The sequence below is a fragment of the Artibeus jamaicensis genome, unplaced genomic scaffold, assembly GCF_021234435.1.
Source record: "Artibeus jamaicensis isolate MK-2021 breed Jamaican fruit bat unplaced genomic scaffold, CSHL_Jam_final contig_519, whole genome shotgun sequence".
Classification (NCBI taxonomy): Eukaryota; Metazoa; Chordata; class Mammalia; order Chiroptera; family Phyllostomidae; genus Artibeus; species Artibeus jamaicensis.
This window is the reverse complement of record NW_026521871.1, coordinates 47,353,767-47,372,829: the sequence shown is the minus strand read 5'-3', so window position 1 is coordinate 47,372,829 and position 19,063 is coordinate 47,353,767. Positions and strand designations below refer to the sequence as shown.

General features: G+C 43.7%; 2 protein-coding genes across 2 annotated transcripts in view; one reads left to right on the top strand and one right to left on the bottom strand.

The window, feature by feature from the left end:
- The window catches only part of MLH1 (mutL homolog 1), a 34,892-nt gene extending 22,177 nt beyond the window's left edge, over positions 1-12,715 (bottom strand). Inside the window, exons 1-8 of the mRNA XM_037148274.2 lie at positions 12,523-12,715; positions 10,759-10,849; positions 8,490-8,588; positions 6,076-6,149; positions 4,375-4,447; positions 3,209-3,300; positions 1,824-1,866; positions 1,600-1,688 (exon numbers count right to left, since the gene is read on the bottom strand). Of these exons, the coding sequence (XP_037004169.2) occupies positions 1,600-1,688; positions 1,824-1,866; positions 3,209-3,300; positions 4,375-4,447; positions 6,076-6,149; positions 8,490-8,588; positions 10,759-10,849; positions 12,523-12,638 (677 nt within the window). The 5' untranslated portion in view covers positions 12,639-12,715. The remainder of the gene's footprint in view (positions 1-1,599; positions 1,689-1,823; positions 1,867-3,208; positions 3,301-4,374; positions 4,448-6,075; positions 6,150-8,489; positions 8,589-10,758; positions 10,850-12,522) is intronic.
- A 30-nt stretch (positions 12,716-12,745) lies between these two features.
- Positions 12,746-18,385, top strand: EPM2AIP1 (EPM2A interacting protein 1). The gene is made up of 2 exons (XM_053669418.1): positions 12,746-12,835; positions 13,054-18,385. Exons 1-2 carry the CDS (start codon positions 12,816-12,818, stop codon positions 14,918-14,920), a joined length of 1,887 nt encoding a protein of 628 aa, XP_053525393.1. The 5' UTR covers positions 12,746-12,815; the 3' UTR covers positions 14,921-18,385.
- Positions 18,386-19,063: the final 678 nt, after the last annotated feature.

The window sequence follows — 19,063 nt, the reverse complement described above, 5'->3', positions numbered from 1 at the left end:
CTTTAGTCTTAATTTTTAACTTAATCATTTATTTATAGTTAGAAACACAATTGATTACCATATTCCAGGGTATTATTTTGCATAAGGATATCATTATTGCTTTCTCAAGTTACACTTTAAATGCAAAAGCATAAACAAAAGAATTAACAACATTTATGTGGGTAAGGAATTAGTTCTACCCATATATAATGCACATCCTAATTTCCCCTAAAAATCTGGGCAAAGAAGGGCGTATTATACATGGCAAAATATGGGCAGTTACTTCATGGGTCTTTGCTACCAGAATGAGTCCTGAGGGCGGGTACCCCTTCTGCTTCATCACCTCCCACGTGGCTCCACCACACAGCGCAGTGCCCGGCACACCGTGGGCACGCACCACCGAGTGCGGGCAGAATGGAGCGGAAGCTTCCGTGCAGCAGCTGCAACGTGGGCTCCGAGTCCCTGCACACAGGGCGCAGTGTTTCCCACACACAATGAACCAGCAAACCCTTTCTTGCCCAAATGTCTCGGGAGGCTGATGTTCCAGAAACACACTTTGGGAACTGCTGCTCCAGATGGGACTTCTAATTGCTTACGGTCCCTAGGAACTTTGTGACAATTCATCTGAGTCTTCAAATTTGGTCAAAACACTCCTAAAAGTTTCACTAGAAAGTACACTTTCACTTAAAAAGTACACTAGAGCTCTCTCTTAGCTCTGGGAGCACAATTTTAAAACAACTCGTTACCACTTAATTAGTAAGAAAAAAGGTAATTAGAAGCAAATGGACTGTTACCTAGTTGGAAATGTGGTTTTACCAAAAAATAAATAATTTGTCTTCAAAGTAGAAAACTGGGGTCTGTGCCCACTGCTGCTGCTTTTAAGATGATCTGAGAAAGTGAGGCCAGGGACTGTCTCACTCACTCGTGGACTCCCAGCACCTGGCGCGTGCCCAGCACACGCACGGAAGGATGTTGGTACGTTTCCGCTCAGACAACGTCATAGGCATGTGCGGTTTTGTAAGGTCCTGAGGTTTAGCTAAGAACGTGTGCCGGGCACGGTGCCACGGGGGTGGTGGGAACGGTGGCAGAGGGCCTGCCATGAGGAATCCGTAACACGAGCAGTTACCCCGCCTAGGCCATCCTCAACAAGGAAGATTGGTGACACCGACAAATCTGCCTGCCACCAGAGAGGGACGTCTTTAAGGGCAGGAAATACTGTGTTCGTCTTTACACCCTTAACTCTGGCACAAAGCCTGCAATATGGGAGGCAATTCTTAAATGTTAAGTGATAATAAATGAAACCCTGAAGTGATGATAATGGAAAGACAAGGAAACGAGGGAGCACTGGAGGAAAGAATCCTACTATAATATAAATGTCTGAAGACAGGGGCCTAGAAAGAACACACTGCTTTATATAGCCAGACCGTCTGAGAGAGAACATGCACCCACATGGCGGTTACACAGAACAATGTATTAACAAATCTGAAGCATGGATACCACCTGCATATTTGATTAAAGCAAACCACCTGCATTTTTTAAAGTTAAGGTAGGTGCTATGTTACCCAAAATAATGGGATGAAGTGCCTAAGATTTTTTACAAAGTTAAGTTCTCATACATACCGGCTAACAGCGTTTCCAAAGATGGAGCGAATATTGTCCACGGTTGTGGCATTGGGCAGCGTCCTGACGTCGGCTACTGTCTCACCTTGCTGATAAACAGAAGATACGACTCACTGTCTCATGGTTGTGACCAAACCACCGTAACCTTACCTGGACAGGCAAACTGTAAAAAACCCTCTTTTCTTTTACAGCACATGACCATCCTCTATGAATCAAGAACTTACTTTTTTAACTGAGAAGCCAACACCTGCATTGTGTATCGAATATCTGGCAAGGAGAGAAACAAAATGCAACAGTAAGCAAAGAGCGGCCAAAGGCACACACACGTCACAGCCCCCTTTCCGTTCATTAACTGGTGGAGAAACGTGATGTAAACGAAGACAGAGACAAAAGAAAACACCTTCACATAGTATACTTCACCCACAGGGAATAAGCCAGCAGAGACTCTGTGGACACGTCAATGCTAAATGTGGCTGAACCAAACAAAAACAGGGTCCCCCCTACATTTACAGATCATGACCAGATGCAAGGCTCTCTCTCAGTACAATATCCTCCTCACTTACAGCTGTTTTCAGACTCCAGAGGTCTGTGCTGCCTCAAGGACACCTTGAGAACTTGGCTTTAACAACCCCCGCCCTCTTTCACTCTCTGCCAGAGCCCTGGATACACCGGCTCCTCACCTGCGTCTTCCGGACCCGAGGTCCCGGGTCAGTGTCTCCCGGCCCCTCCTCATTGGCCGTACCTTACTCCTCCTCCCACCAGGAGCCCCATGAACAGAAGGGTTGTGTCTAGCAAAAGGCACTAATTCAGTAACAATTAATAATTCAACTTACTACACCTGGAACCAAAACAGCCCACTAGAGCTCCTTTATTTCCAGGAGACAATTAATATTCTGACACTAACTTATACAATTCCGGGGAAAAGCAAAAAAACGTATGTCTAGTCTGTTCCACTTCATTAGGGGTAAATGTTTTATTCATGTTTGATTTTTCAAACCCGCCGTACCAGCAGGTTAAGTCTCTCATGACGTTGCTTTCACCTGCCCCGAGTCCCTTCACCTCCCGCTCAGAGTCCCCAGTCTTCCTATGGGGAACTCCCTCTTCCCTATTCCACTTGGTAGGTCCTTAGACAGACTGCCAATCTTCTCCCCACAGACGTGCGCACGTGGGCACTGGATGGGGGACCCAAGCTACGCCCATCCCACGCACTCTCCCAGGAGGCTCTGAAGCGGAGTCAAGAAAAGAATGAAAACAGCTGAACAGGGTCCCTGCGCTGCATCGCTGAAGCTGCCCTGGCTCCTGTCCAGGGGGTAGCGATCCACCTTCTCACCCCTTGGAAGTCACTCTGGACTTCCAATAAGTTTATTTTGGGCTCCAGTTAGCTATAGTTTGTTTTGCTTGTCACTAAAGAACCCTTACTGATCAGACACCAATCACTCTCTCCTGGGGACATGAGAGAAAAGCCAGAAGTAGTGACTAAACCTTGGTGAGAGGCAGTATGCAGGCCAGTCTGCCGACTTCTAGCTCAGCAACTGTGTTCAGCTCACAAGCCACAGAGCCCACCCCTGTGGTGAGGGTCTGAGACCCACACCCAGAGTTTGAGCTGTACCTGCCAACAACCTCCAAAATTTTCCCGTACTCTTCACTTGGATTTTTTAAAGCTTTCCTCCTTGTGGATATGTTGTAAAAAAGGTCCTCCACCTGAAAAGAAGATTGAGTTTTCTTGTAAATTCACAGACATGGAAATAAAGATCCAAGCAGTCCACCTAAAGCTGGGTGTTAAGTCAGAGAATCTAACTCTAGTTACGGAGAGCACGGTTCTAAGCACTGACTGGGGAGGGATTAAGGGAGAGCGTAGCCTTAACAGAGGAAATTAGGGATATTTTTCCTGCCTCCCAGATTCATTCAGTAATTTCCCAAATAGGTACTGGCGGCCAGCTCTATGCCAGGATCTTTGCTTTGTCTTGGGACTATGAAGACAGATAAAGTACAGCCTTGCCCAGCCTAGCACAAAATTTAGTGGGGCAAACATAACTTTACAATCATACTATCACGTGGCATTCAAACATTTTCAAACTAAGAATAGTTACATTTCTGAGATCACTGAGGTTCTTGAAAACCCCACCGTGGTCCCCTGGTACTGGATTCTCTGAACATGAACTTCGAAGCACACATTCATTTCCACCTCCTGCCTGCCTCACCAGGCCCGGGGAGTTAGCGTCTTCAGGAAGACGCGCTGTAGCTGGGGCTGGAGGTGGCGAGGGGGGACGCACGACAGTGGGATGCTCAGTGGGATCACAGGAAGGGAAGAGGCCACATGTGGCTCCACAGAAATACGGCAGCGTAAGGACTTTCTCCTGATGACACACCCAAACACCCAAACACCCTTGGAGGGCAGCACTTCTTTATTCCATTTGACAGATGAGAAAAGGGAGGTTAAGGGACATTTAACGACTTGAGTCTGGACGCACCACCACTGAGTGGCAAGGCTGGGACTCTGACTTCCCCTATCTTCTCCATGCCGACTACCCTGCTCCTGATTTCTACCATCCGCGCAAAAGGAAGCTCCCAGCTCCTTAAAAAAGATGAGGGGATGGACCGGCTGCCGTGCCCCAAAAGCCGGTAGTCAGCGCTCTTGCGTAGAGGAGGATCTCTTGGGGGTTCTATTAACTAGCAGAAATTCACTTTACTGCTACTGTGGAAGTTCAGGGGCAATTTTACTTCAGTATTTATACACAGCCCGTTCCCAACCACGTCCCCGCGTCCCGTTCTCACCGTGATCTGGGTCCCCTGATTGCCTGCACACGGTTTAGGAGGCGCTTTCAGCTTCCCATCGGAGTAACTCGCTCTAATCAGGAAATACAGGAGATTATAAATATCCAATAGGAACAGAATAGATACTTATCCAAAGGATAAAGAAGAAATTTATACCAATGATATGTTAAAATATAGCCATGTTATATGTTGTCTTAATTACCGTTTCCCTCTTAACTTTTCCACCACCTCCACAATCATTCCAACATTTATCCCTGCTCTTCTGGCAAATGTTGCTTTTTAGTTTTTGAATTAAAAAAAATTCTCACCCGAGAATATGTTTATCGATTTGAGAGGGAGAAGGAGGGGAACAGAGATGGAGGGAAGGGAGAGAGGGGGGAGGGAGAGAGAGACACACACACACACACACACACACACACACACACACACACACACACACTAATTGGTCGCCTCCCGTATGCTTCTTTACCGAGGACCAAACCCACAACTTAGGTATGTGCCTGGACCGGGAATCAAACCTGCAACCTTTTGGCGTAAAGGATGATGCTCCAACCAACTGAGCAACCTGGCCAGAACCTTAGTTCTTAAGTTTTGAGCTACAAAAGAATAGTTTTCCCAGTGTCTAAGAGGACAGTAAGTTTTTTCAGTAATTCTGCAATCATTTGAGGGACTATCATGTATCAGGCCAGGAGAGGCCCTGGTAACAAAGAAAGGCCTCAGAAAGCTCTTGAAGTAACAGTAGCACAATGGGCTAAGGTATCTAGAGAAGGGAACATTCAGCCTAATGTGAGAGGCGGGGTGGGTGACGGTGTGACAGAAGGGGTGACAAATCATCTGGGCTCCAGGGAGGAACAATTTTCAGGTGGAGAGGCTGGGGAAGGTCATCTAGGAAGAGAAAAATATAAACAAAAGCACAGAGGCTTTAGAAAACCTCACAGGTGGGGGCGGGCGGAGAAAAGATGCTGAGAGGTGGACCGGGAGCACACAAGAAGCGCAAGCCTGTCCTGACGACTCCTCTAGATTTCATCCGCCCTGGAAGGGGAGCCACTAGAGGCCCGAGCAGGGACAAGACATGGTCCGGAGGCGAGGAAACGGGACCTGTCTCCCCACTTTGTGAGAAGGGATTCTAATCGTATCGGCCCGCCCAGGACCCAGGGAGGTTACAATTCACAAGGAGGCGAACTCCCCCAGCACCAGTCCTGGGGACACTGAAACGCTCCGCGTTCCACTACTTCGTACGTTCGTCTGCTCAAGGGACTGAGAAATGGGCAGAACTGCCCACTAGTGAGTGGCCCATAAAAACAAAGATGTGATTTGGATTCCTCGAATCCTATTTCTGTTCTGTTCTCAGGCTGTGCACCAGCCTCTGAAAACTGTGCCAGCATAACAGTCTGTTGGTGGCCCCGGTACGAAGGCAAGCCAGCACAGCACACTCAGGTGACTGTCCCAAAGTCAGCTGGAGGCACTTAGAATGTCTCCGAGTGACGAGACACCTTGCTGGACACTTGTAATAGTCACACCTTATCTTTTAAGACTCTATGAAATGAGAGTATTACCTAGTGCCTATCCGTGTGGATTAGCAACTAACCCAAAGGGAGGCAAGGAAATTTACCCAAGATCTTGGCCAAAAAAGGTAACACTGGTGTTTAGATAGGGTTACTTGGAGATGCAGACATAACGCCCATTTCTGGATGAATGTACCTGTACGCGCACTTTCCATCAGCTGTTTTGGTTGTAATGGTAACATGAGCCACGTGACTTATGCTGGCCAAAGCCTAAGGGAGAGAAGGAAATGGAATGAAAGAAACTCACTGCCCAGTCAACCCCTCACATCACTAAGGTGGAGGTTATCTCCATCTCCTCTTCCCTCTGGTAACGGGAACTGCCTCCTTCCATTAACAAAGGGCAACAATCAGCACTTCGTTCACTCCCTTTGAAAACATGTTTTAAAAATAAGGGAGGATATCAAATTGAATCTGTAGCATAGTTATTAAAACAAGGAAAAATATAGTAAAAAGTCCAAAGGGAAACACACCAAAGAATCAATGTATCAATAGCAATTCTATTTAGACGTGGAGTTATAAGCATGTTAAATATTCTTGATGATTTGTCTCCCAATGATTTTAAAACTTACCTTCAAAAATGGATAATAAAGTCACTCCAAATAGATAATATTGCATACTTTTTTTCAAAACTGTTTTCTGGAAGCAATTACATGTTTAGAAATGTACATTTAAAATTATGCAACAAAACAAAACAAATTAAGAATGACCTTTCTTCCCCTTTATAACCGAGATAGGTCTCCTAGCCCTTGGAATCTGTACCCCTCTTTGCAAGGGTGTCATCACATAGGGAAACCAGCCCGGGCACTGCGGTGGGGTCTGTGCGACGGCATCTCAGGAGACAGTGAACATGACCCGAGGCAGGCCCAGCTCATTAACAAGGAATATGGCTCAGGCTCACAGATTACCTGCATCCTGACTGGATTCCTCTGGTGTATGAAATGGAACTAGTTTTCATCATTAAAAATGTAAATGATTTTGAGACCAGTGTAAGGAAGGATACTGAATATACACAGCACCACAATACTATATAATGCTAGGAAGAGGGAGTGTCACTGGCAAATGGTCTGCTGTTTCGGGGGCCTCTGTACTGGCACTGGACCCAGTAGAGAGCAGCACAGGCTCTGGAGTTGAACTCACAGGGTTCAAGTCCCCAGCCTGCCACTTCCTAGCTGTGTGCCCATCACGCTTCTTAATTTTTCAGTGTCAGTTTCCTTATATGCAAAACAGGGTAATAAGAGAACTTACTCCGCAGAGTTGTCAGAATAAGAGTCAATACTTACAATGTGCCGAGAACCAGGGTGGCACACAGAAATCCCTCGGTCCATTTCTTTCTTTAATTACAGTGAAAGAACCCCGAAGATACCCTGCGGCTGGTGAAGGCTCCAGAGGGCTTGGACCCGCCCCAGGACCTTGCCAAGCCAGTGTGCTGAAGCCTGCTTAAAATCGGGGGCCTCAGGGTAAGTACCCTGGTAGTGCCCCTCCCTACAACGACCTGGGGCTCACTGAGAGCCAGACTGCTCGAGACCACACTGGTTCATCTGAATTACAGTGATTGGGTCATGGCTGCTTTTAAAAAAATAAATAAAAGTAATACGTGCACGTGATAAAAAACTGAAAAACTACAGAAAGGCCTAAATGAAAAGTAATTCCCCTCCTCGACCTCCATTCTCATTCCTGGCAAAAAAACTGCTCCTCAATAGCTTCCGTGGTGCCCCAGCACCTCCAGCAGGAACAGCTCTGCCAACACTTGTACTGAGACCAAGTGACACCCGTGTCTTCTGACCTCCAAACTGAGATGACAGGTATGTTGTTTGAAGCCACCAAGCTTGTGGCTTTTTTCAGGAGCAACAGTAATGTAATACAAACTGTTTGAAGAGTATACATACTTTTACTTAACAAATGCTATTTCTAGACCTAGATCCTAAGGAAGTAACTGAACAAAACGCAGTGTATGTACATCAATATTCACCACAGCATTAAACAGGATAAAGTGGCAAAGGGCAGAAACATTCAAACAGAGACCATCTGAATAGACTGCAGTACATACACATAATAGAATAGTACATAGCCATTAAAATTTATCTAGGTCTATATACATAGTGAATGAAAAAATATCCACACCATATTGTCATAAAAAATAAGATACTATTTTAGTCTTTAAAATATTTTTATCTATTTCCTGTGTCATATGTTCCTGTTACAGTGTGTAATTTCATCTACATATATTTCAGTAGATTTCTGAAAGAACAAGGTCTCAAAAATAACCCATGATACTATTTTTACACCAAGAAAATTAACGGTAGTTTCTTCATACTGTCAATCTGTGTTCAACTATCTCTGTCTCCAATCAGAATCCAAGTAAGAGCTATACTGCAGAGCTGGTTCACAAGGCTCTTAAATCTCTTTGAATCAACAGGTCCTTTTATCATGCTGTTTCCCAATCTCAGTACCGTTATCCTATCTCATTTATCTGTTGTGGAACATGCTGATGAACGGCAGAAATGTCATCACAGGTGGACATTTCACTCGTGTATTTCACGCTCAGCTTACCTCGCCCCGAAAGCCATAGGTAGAAATATTAGCCAAGTCCTCAAAGCACTGCAGTTTACTTGTGGTGAACCTCTCACACACAATATCCAGATCTTCCTTCTAGAAGACACCAAAAAAAAAGTAATAATTATGTTACCCATTTTTTCCCAAATCTTTTTAAATCTTGCCTTTCTTGAATGAATCCCAGAAGAGATTCCTCTTAGGAATCGGCAGTAACTTCCCTGCTCAGCACCCAGGGGACCACACTGCCCTGGTGCTCCTTCCTTCTCAAATGCCTCACCTGTCCATTTGCTGGTCCTGCCTCACCTTCCCTGGCAGTGGGGTGACCCAGGATGCCACCCTTGGACCTCTTCTCTAGGACACACCCTCTCAATAATCTCATCCAGTCTCACAGACTGTATAAAAATCACTAGAAAACCTCCTTAAAAATCTAGATACATTTTACATATGCATTCAGTAGTAGTAAAATATACAAAACAGAATCTACCTTTTCTAGCATGCAGTTCTGTGCATAAAATGCACTCACACTGTTGGGCCACCACCACGAGCATCCATGTTCCCAAACACTGGACAAGTGGGTAGTTTCTCAATCATCCCTCTCCTAGGCCCCTCGTAACCGCTGTCCCACCTTCTGTCTCTATAACTTCAACTACCCCAGGAACATCATATAAGAGGAATCGTACGGTATTTGCCCTTTTGGGACTGGCTTATTTCACTTAGCATACTGTCTTCAAGGTTCACCTATGTTGTAGTATCTTGTCAAAATGTCACTCCTTTTTAAGGCTGAATAATATTTCATGGTACGTGTACATCACGTGGGTTGCTTCCAACCTTCAGCTATTGTGTGGACGTTGCTATGAACATGGGTGTACAAATCTCTTCAAGATCCTGCTTTCAGTTCAGGGTGGATGTCCTGAAGTGGAACTACTGGATCATATGGTAATTCTGGTTCATTCTTTGAAGAACCATTATACCACTTTTCACAGGGGCTACACTATTTTACTTTCCTACAAACAATGCAAAAGGGTTCCCATTTCTCTACATTCTTGCCAATATTCTTTCTCCCTCCCCGTTTATTTATTTATGCCATCCTAATGCGTGTCAAGTGGTGTCTCACTGTGGTTTTTCTTTGTATTTCTCTAGTGATGTTGAGCACCTTTTCATGTGTGTCTCATGGCTTTTAATACCATCAAACTGCAATACACCAACCTTTTATCTCCAGCTCAAACCTCTACCAGTACTTCAGACTCACACATGTATCTAACTAAAAGACATCTTGAGTTTATCATGCCATCAAGTGGTTTTCTGATCTTCCAGCAAACCCACTTCGTCTACTCTTTCCCATCAGTGAATGGTGACTTTTTTCTATTTTCACAGGCCAAAACCTTGCCATCATTTTTGGCTCCTCTTTCTCTCACACCACACTGCAGCAAATTCTGACAGCTTTGTCTGCATAATCAACCCAGAACCTCAGTGCTTCTTACATTTCTACTTTGACCAAACTGGTCCAAGGCACCATCACCCCTCCCCCAGACTGTTACAAGAGCCTCCTCACTGCTTCTGCCCTATCCCACTATTTTCCACATTGTAGACAAAGGGTTCTTATAAAACTCACTAAACCATGTTACCTGTTTGCTCATAACCCTCTGATAGCATCTCACCTTGTTCAGAGTAGTGGCCCACAGGGTTCGACATGATCGGTCTGCTAATCTTTCAGATCTCATCTCCTGTTCTAGACACACTGGCCTCCTACCTGAGCCTTAAACATGTCAGGCGTGCTTCCTTTTCATGGTTTTTGCATGTACTTGTTCTCTTCACTGGGAACATTTATCCTTTAAATGGCCTCATGACTCACTCCTTGTCCTCCTTATTCCCCTACACAGTGCCCAGTTTAGAATAGGAACTCAATAAACAATTACTAGCCCTGGCTGGTGTAGCTCAGTGGATTAAGCACAGGTCTGGGAACCAAAAGGTTGCTGGTTTGATTCCCAGTCAGGGCATATGCCTGGGCTGCAGGCCAGATCCCCAGTAGAGGGCGCTTGAGAGGCAACCACACACTGATGCTTCTATACCTCTCTTTCTCCTGCCCTTTCCTCTCTAAATATAAATAAATAAAATCTTTAAAAAATTACTTTTGGTGTTGAATTTTTCAGTCAGACAATCCCATCCACAAAAGCCCCTTTTCCAGAACAGGGAAAGGTTCTGCCACTTCCTGCAGATGTATCACACAGAACACTCGAACATCCTGCTCCTCTGAGGTTTAACTTACCCTGATCCCAGTGCCATTGTCTTGAATCTGAATCAGCTTCAGGCCTCCCTCTTTTACAACCACTTGAATACTTGTGGATTTTGCATCTAAACTGGCAAATCAAACAGAAAAAGAAATCAGTCTGTAATGACCCTGATGCACAAATTTTAATATGAGCCGAGGAAGAAGAACATATTCCAGATGAATATAAGACTGGGTGATTAATGTTTTTTCTTTGCCTACAGGCTCTGTAGCCACACTACTATCAGTTTAGAGAAAGGGAAGGGAGGGACAGAGGGGGCCAACCATCATTTCCAAGAGAATATTCCCCACTATTTCTGCTCCTCTAGGAAAGAAAGTGAAATAAGAAGTAGGTCCTTTTAGCACATGCCTTTTTCTTACCTTCTTCTCTAAGTCTACCATCTGTTACTCAAACTTTATTCAGCCTCAAGTTCCTAAATGACTGCAATAAAATGTCATTAAAAATTCTAAATGTTTTCTCTTACTCTTCCATTTTCTCTAAGAAAATAGATTTACGTAGGGGGGAAGAAAAAAGGGCAATGCAGAAAGTTCTTTAAGAAGCTAAGAAACCTTTTGTAGCAGAGTGGCCTAAGAGCACAGAGCATCTGCTAGAGAAAACAAATTCAGGCTGGCGCTGTATGAGAAACAGAAGTTATGGACACAGAAAATTCTTTATTTAGGAATAAAGACATTAAGTTACTAAAGACCTTTCTCAGAAGACCCTGAGTTGAAGTTGGTTAGTCATCTTGACTTATATATTAAAAAGAGCATAACTGGACCCATCCAAAGTCTCTGCTGATAGGATTAATTACAATCAGTTAATGCTAACACTATAGAAACAAAAGCCAGCCAGTGTAAACTGTGTAAGTCAAGTCAGGAGGAGAAACCATTCCTAGGTTCCCTGTTCCTTGTATTTTCTGCTTTCCAATTCTCTGCCTTCCCTTTAAGTAGTCCTTTCTGATCTACCATCCCTCCAGTCCCGTTATCCTGAATAGTTTGTTTTCACGATAAATCCCTTTACAAACGTTCTTAGCTGGGGTATTTTTTCTTCTTTTAAGGTATGGATTCTATTAACATCAAGTTGACTAACACAAAGGATCTGATGTAAACGTTTAGGGACGTTATGAGCATGTCTTTTTTTGAGGTTTACAGTTTACAGCCACCTTTCTTTCCACGTTTTTAACCTCTTCCCTCCACATTGTCTGGCATTTCCAAACTTCAAAATCCACAGAATACCCCCTATAAAATCAGGTATCTTCAAAGTGCCCCCCCCATAAAAGTAAAGGGTAAGAAACATTAAGTAGGATCACTGATTTGGGAATAGGAAAATCCCAAGCTAAACAAAGAAAGTCCATCGGCCTATCCTAAAATCTCAATTTATTTATAATAAAATTAAAAATGAATCGTGCTCTAGAATGTGCATGATTTTTGGAATAACTATGTTACTGATGAAAAAGGAGATTTTTTTTCCCCATCGAAAAATTTTATACATTTTAAAATCTGCACCTTCTGCACGTACAATTTTAAAACTATCTCCTTTGGTTAATGGCACATAAAACCGCGTAGCCTTGTAACTGCGCCCCCAACAAGCCCCAAAAAGTCTCGCGACAGAGCCCGGGAAACGAGAAGACGAGACCCCCAAGACCTCCGCCGCTGTAAGCATGCGCTGTACACGCCTCCGCTCAGGTCAGGGAGGCGTGTCCGCGCCACCGGAGGAGCAGCACGTTAAGTCGTAGCTTCTGAGGCAGCCCAAGTACCTCGTACCAGTTCTCAATCATCTCCTTAATGGCATTAGCCGGCCGCTGGATGACTTCCCCTGCCGCGATGCGGTTCACCACTGTCTCGTCCAGTCTCCGAATTACGCCCGCTGCTAGCGACATTTTGGCGCCAGACGACCCCAGGTCACGTCGAGAGGTTCGCGGCTGTGCCGTCAGCCAATCACTACAGTGCTTCGTGCTTACATCATTACCTTAACTCTGTTTTCGCCAGTTGGTCTGCAACCCATTCTCGTGGCAGCGTGGCTTTCGAGCCAGGGCCCTATTGATTGGGCGGTTTGAATGCCAGTCAAGTTTCTTAGGTCTGTGGGTTCCTAGGTCTGTTCGTTTCTCCCTAGAGCCGCCTCAGCCCCCTAGCTCGGAGTTTTTGCGCCTGCGCAATGGTAATCACGGTCCGCTCTCCCGGCCAATAGGAACGTAGGTGGCCTAGCGGGAGGTGGGCGTCGCGCCGCTGGGGTGATCTGGCGCAGAGCTTAGGTGGCGTTTGGCGCTTACTCCTGCTCCTCCTCTCTCCTTGCAGTCACCGGGGCGTCTGCTCAGCTTTTTTGGCCGCCGGCAAAATGTGGATGACACCGAAGAGGAGCAAAATGGAATTCGAGGAGACTCGGGGATTCCGGCCCGAGTGGACCCAGCGTTATTTGGTGGTGGAGCCTCCGGAGGGCGAAGGGGCCCTGTGCCTGGTCTGTGCCCACCTCGTCGTGTCCACTTGCGAACGCGACGTCAGGCGCCACTACGAGGCCGAGCACCAGTACTACCAGCGGTATGTGGAGGAGGGCGAGCGCGCGGCCCTGGTGGAGCGTCTGCGGCAGGGGGACTTGCCCGAGATCATCCCGCCCACCCCCGAGGAGAGAGCTGCTCGTGCAGGCCTCGGGATCGCCCGCCTCTTGGCCCTGAAAGGTCGCGGCTGGGGTGAAGGGGACTTTGTGTACCAGTTAACGGAGGTGGTGCTGAAAGATGTACTGCCGGATCACGTAGGCGTTTTGGGTGGCATTGATTTATCTCCAGACACCATCCGGCAGAGGGTCCTAAACATTAACGAGAATCTACGCAGTCAGCTTTTTAACCGAGCCAAGGATTTTAAAGCCTATTCCCTTGCTTTGGACGACCAGGCTTTTGTGGCCTACGAGAACTACCTCCTGGTCTTTGTCCGCGGCGTGGACCAGGACTTGGAGGTGCAAGAAGAGCTTCTGACCATAATCAACCTAACTCATCACTTCAGTGTTGGTGCTCTCATGGCGGCAATCCTTGAGGCCCTGCAGACAGCAGGGCTTAGCTTGCAGCGAATGGTTGGTCTGACCACGACCCACACTCTGAGGATGATTGGCGAGAATTCAGGATTGGTGTCATACATGAGAGAAAAGGCTGTAAGCCCCAACTGTTGGAATGTCATCCATTATTCGGGATTCCTTCACTTGGAACTGTTGAGCTCCTACGATGTGGACGTGAGTCAGGTCATAAACACCGTATCTGAATGGATACTTTTGATTAAAACAAGAGGCATCAGACGACCCGAATTTCAGGCTTTACTAACTTCATCTGAATCAGAGCATGGCGAAAGGGTTAATGGACGATGTCTGAACAATTGGCTTAGAAGAGGGAAAACTTTAAAACTACTGTTTTCGTTAAGGAAAGAGATAGAAGCATTCTTGGCTTCTGTAGGGGCAACAACAGCCCATTTCTCAGACCAACAATGGCTTTGCGACTTTGGCTTCTTGGTAGATATTATGGACCACCTTCGAGAACTCAGTGAACTGTTGCGATTTAATAGAGTCTTTGCTGCTACCGCCTTCGACCATATTTGTAACTTTGAAGTTAAGCTGAATTTACTGCAGAGACATATTGAGGAAAAAAATCTAACACACTTTGCTGCCTTGAGAGAAGTTGTTGATGAGCTTAAACAGCATGTTAAAGACGATGAAAAAATACTTGATCCTAACCGGTACAAAGCGGTGATCAGTCGCCTTCAAAAAGACTTTGATAGACATTTCAAGGACCTCAAGTTCATTAAAAAGGATTTAGAACTGTTTGCAAATCCGTTTAACTTTAAACCTGAATATGCACCTATTTCGGTGAGGGTGGAGCTAACAAAACTTCAGGCAAGTTCTGAACTTTGGGAGGAATATAGAAACAAAGACTTGGGACAGTTCTATGCTGGATTGTCTGCCGAATCTTACCCAATTATCAAAGGGGTTGCCTGTAAAGTGGCATCCTTGTTTGATAGTAGTGAAATCTGTGAAAAGGCTTTTTCATATTTGATTCGAAACCAGCACACCTTGAGCCAGCCATTGACGGATGAGCATCTCCACGCCCTGTTCAGGATCGCCACAACTGAAATAGAGCCACATTGGGATGCTCTTCTGAGAGTGAGAAATGACCCTAATCCATAAGCCTGCACAGTACGACATTGAAACACTCAACCAGAATCCAGTTCTAAAGGCCAAAATTTGATTTTTCAAGTTTTACTATTTTGGATTGTGAGAAAACATCAGGTTTTTTCATTCAAATTGATCACAATTCAGGTTCTTCTGACATTTTTTTTTTCCATCTCAAGAGGCAGCATGGGACTGAAACATGCAAACACCTCTTAAAATTTAATGGCAAAGTCATTGTCTTTTGCTTTTATGATGTTATTGTTTTTAAAGAAATTTAGTACTGGTGATGTGAGTTGAATTAGAAGTATGTTTTTAAGGTGTTTCGAAGAAATTTTAGCTCTGATGAAATGTTAAAATTCTGGTGCATATAGTCTGAAATTATCAGCTCCTTAAATGTATGTTTGAGCTAATTTGCAGACACTCAGAGCAAATTCCAAAGTTTCTGAAAAGGAAGAACGTACATTCAGTGGAGGTACTTTATCAGAATGTTTGAAACTTTTTAAAAATGTGTGTGAGTCTGAGGTAAATATTGACAGGTTACCTCCCTCTAACCTCCTCTCTATCCACTCAGTGATAATGATATTTTATTACTAGTAGAGGGTGTAATCCAGTAAAATTTTGGGAGCAAGAATTATTTTTAAGTTGCTGGTTAGAAGGCTTCCTGCAATTTGGAGATCAGACTAACCAATTATTGGAGGTTTCCCCTGAATGATTCACAATTGGGTGCTGTTTTACCAGCTCGCCTATTAAAGGACTATGGTAAGTATAGAATCTTAATGATTGCCCATTAGTCATGCTTTTTTCTATTGTAGAAAAATGGTTGGCCCTATCAAAAGGGATGAGGCAAAAAGATTTTTGCACTCTAGAATCAGGAAGTGTGAGATACTTTAGTTTATTTGCCCTATCTGCATGGGCGTTACTGCTTTTTAAAGAAATCCTGCTTAAAGGATACTATTTTATAGTGATATACTATCAGATTTTGTTAGCTGCTTGAAATGGATTTGTTAGAGAATTCAAAACTGCCCTCTTCATTCTGTGCTTAAGACGGTGCACAAGTAGAAATGTTTAACTCAAGAAGCAGCTTTTTTCAGGTTGTAGCAGTTTCATATTTCTAGTGAGCCATCTGTTTTGTGATAAAACAGTAATTTTCAAATTTATATTAACCGTGAAAAGGAAATCTTGATGTATAGCCAAATATGTAAAATGAGTTACAAACAGACCCAGTTTGTAGATCCTCTCAAGTACGATCTGAAAACGTGAAGTCCTAACTATTGTAACACCTTGTTCTATGGTCATTAGTCCAGCAAATTCAAGGAACCAGGATGCAACCAAGAATGTAGAAGGAACTGATGCCTGAGCAATCAAAATAGTGCCATAAGAACCCAAGAACCAAAATTGTGTCATTGGTTCTCAACCTGAGGCAAGTAAACCCTGTTTCCAGAGGATGTTGGGACATACAGGGGATTTTTTTGGTTGTCACATTTAGTAGCGGGAGGAGGTCTGCTGGCATTTAAGTTATAGGACAACCTGGCACACTTAAGAATCATCCCTTTCATAGTGCCAGTAGACCCTCCCAGGGTAGATTATTTTATTTTGAGGGATGGGGAAAATTACCAGTAGAAGCAAAATTAGAAGGCCAAGTTGAGCAAACTGACAATACTTGAGAGGGAAGATTAATCCCAACATTCTGAGTTTGGTTAGTAAGATGCAGTAAAGTCCTTGACATGTTCTGGTGACCCACAAATGCTATTTATAGCATTTATAAATCAGTAATTGATATTGAACCAGAATAAAGGGCTTGATTCTGTTAGACACAATTCATGGAGGGCAGAAAAACAAGAGTTATGACAAGATACTTACCAAGAATGGTCAAGTTGAGATTTTAGTTAACAGGGAGTAGGCTTAAATTTTTGGAAAAAACAAGTACATTGAAAATCCAACTGAACAAAAAAAAATCTACCGGTAATTTTCCCATAGTTTGGGGTATTCTCTTTGATGGAAAGTGCTTTATTGAAAGGATGATTGGAAGACCTGAAGGCTGCTCCTGCTTTCTGACCCTGGTTCCTCAAATATTGCAGTCTTGTACATTTTGTGAGTTTCTAGTATATATTTTGCTTATGCTAATAATAAAATTAGTTTGCATCATGTAGTCATTGAGTGGGTGGGGATGGGAGATATAAGCCAAGGATTTTAAATTGGCCCTGAATAATAGAGAATTTGCTATACCCTAGTCTTGTTTGTAAGGGAAAAGTGTGTATTTTACTGTTTTCTGTATTTAGTAATTCTGTAACCGCATGGCAGTCTTGTTTTTTTTTTAATATTTTTTATAAAGTAGTTTTTACTGGTCCTGTTGTATCAGTGAATATAGTTAAAACAACTTTTTTAAGGAACTCTTATGCCCCTATATTTCCCATTCCTACTAGTGTCCTTAGAAGATCTGTGTGTATTCTGTTCTCCCATGTTGTCACTCACCGCTCTACCAGGCCCACAGCGTCCCTGTGAATGTTGTCACCCTCTGACATCACTGACCTCTCTCCTTGAAATAGTTGTTTGCTTTGGCTACGCAGAGAAACCATGTCCAGGTATGCTCGCTCAGTGTTCTTTGTAGGTACCTCTTTCCCTTCAATATCTGTGTTCTTGAGATAGTTAAGTTTTGTGTTAGGCTGTCTTACTCTACATCATCTTCTTAGCTGATCTCATCTCCTTTCATGGCTTCAGTTACCACCAGTATGTAAGTGACTCACAAATTTATATCTTCTTTCTAGACCTTTCATAATGCATATATCTAATTTCTAACTTGGGTCCATTCTGCTGTCTCATGGCACTGCAGCATGTCATCAGTCTTGTTCCTAAACCTGCTTCTCTCGTGTCCCCTCTTTTAATAAATGGCACTTCCACTACTAACTACTCAGTTACTCTTGCCTAAGCCAAAATCTGAGTTCTCCATGACTTTTTCCTCTTCATACATCCTACCATTCACAAAAACCTTTCTGTTATGTTCACTGTCTGAATTTCTCTTTTTTCCAGTGCTACTATTCTAATTCAGGCCATCAGTTTGCCTAAATGGGAGCAACAGCCTCCTCATTGGTCTCCTTTTCTCTGATTTTGATCCCTTTCCAACACTGCAGCCAGATTGTTCCAAAAGACATACCTGGTTATATCACTGCATTGCTTTCCCATTGCTCTTAGGATAAGGTACAGTTTCTGTTCATCTTTCAGGTCTGACTTTATATACCACTTCCTCCAGGTAGCCTTCATTGATGCCCACTAGACTAGGTGCCCCAACTGTGTACTCCCTAAATATCTGTTTTTTCCATCCATATATTTAATGCATATTATTGTCACTTGTTATTAATCACTGGTAGACTGCAAGCTTTATAAGGACAAGGGACCTTATGACTTGCTCACTGTTATTATATCTTGCTTAGCACAATGCCTGGTGTTTCAATAAATGTTTGGATGAATAAATGTTTGTGTAGTGTTTTACGATCTTTGAAGTCCTTCCCCCATGTCCTTTGCCTGCTGTCTTAGACTGCTCACTGGGTAATGGTTATCCACATATTACAGATTGCAGAATGAAACGAAGTTCTTTGTCACTAGGGACCTCACTGTATTCCCAGAATGTAGCTCAGTGCTTGGCGCGTGGCTCAAATATGTGAATGTTGTTGGGGAAACAAACTTTGATTGCAGTTTGCCCTCATAAGCATAAGTAGCAAAGGCAGGACTCAAACCCAGTCACACATACATAAGTCCACTAGGCAATGATAAGTTGTTACCTCCTTGATGTGGAAGTCTTAATTTTTTTTTCTTTAATTTCTAAAGGAACTTAGATGAAAAGTCCTGGACAATCATTTAGTGAACCAAAAAATACTTAAGTAGTTAGAAAATTAAACTTAGTATCAGAAAAAGACAATGCTGCTTAAGAGGTAATATCCATTTTCCTTTGTAAGCTTCAACCCTAGGAGAAAATGGCATGCCATTTACTTGTTACTTTTCTTTACAAACTTCTGGCTCTTCTGGGATTTAAAATTAAATTTAACAAAATACTAGAGGGATGACTCAGTCAGCCCTCCTGGTCACTAAATATTTTGTTCACTTGCTTTCCTCCTGCAGACTGTCCTTACCAACCTCCCCAATGAAGAAGACTCAAAAATGACA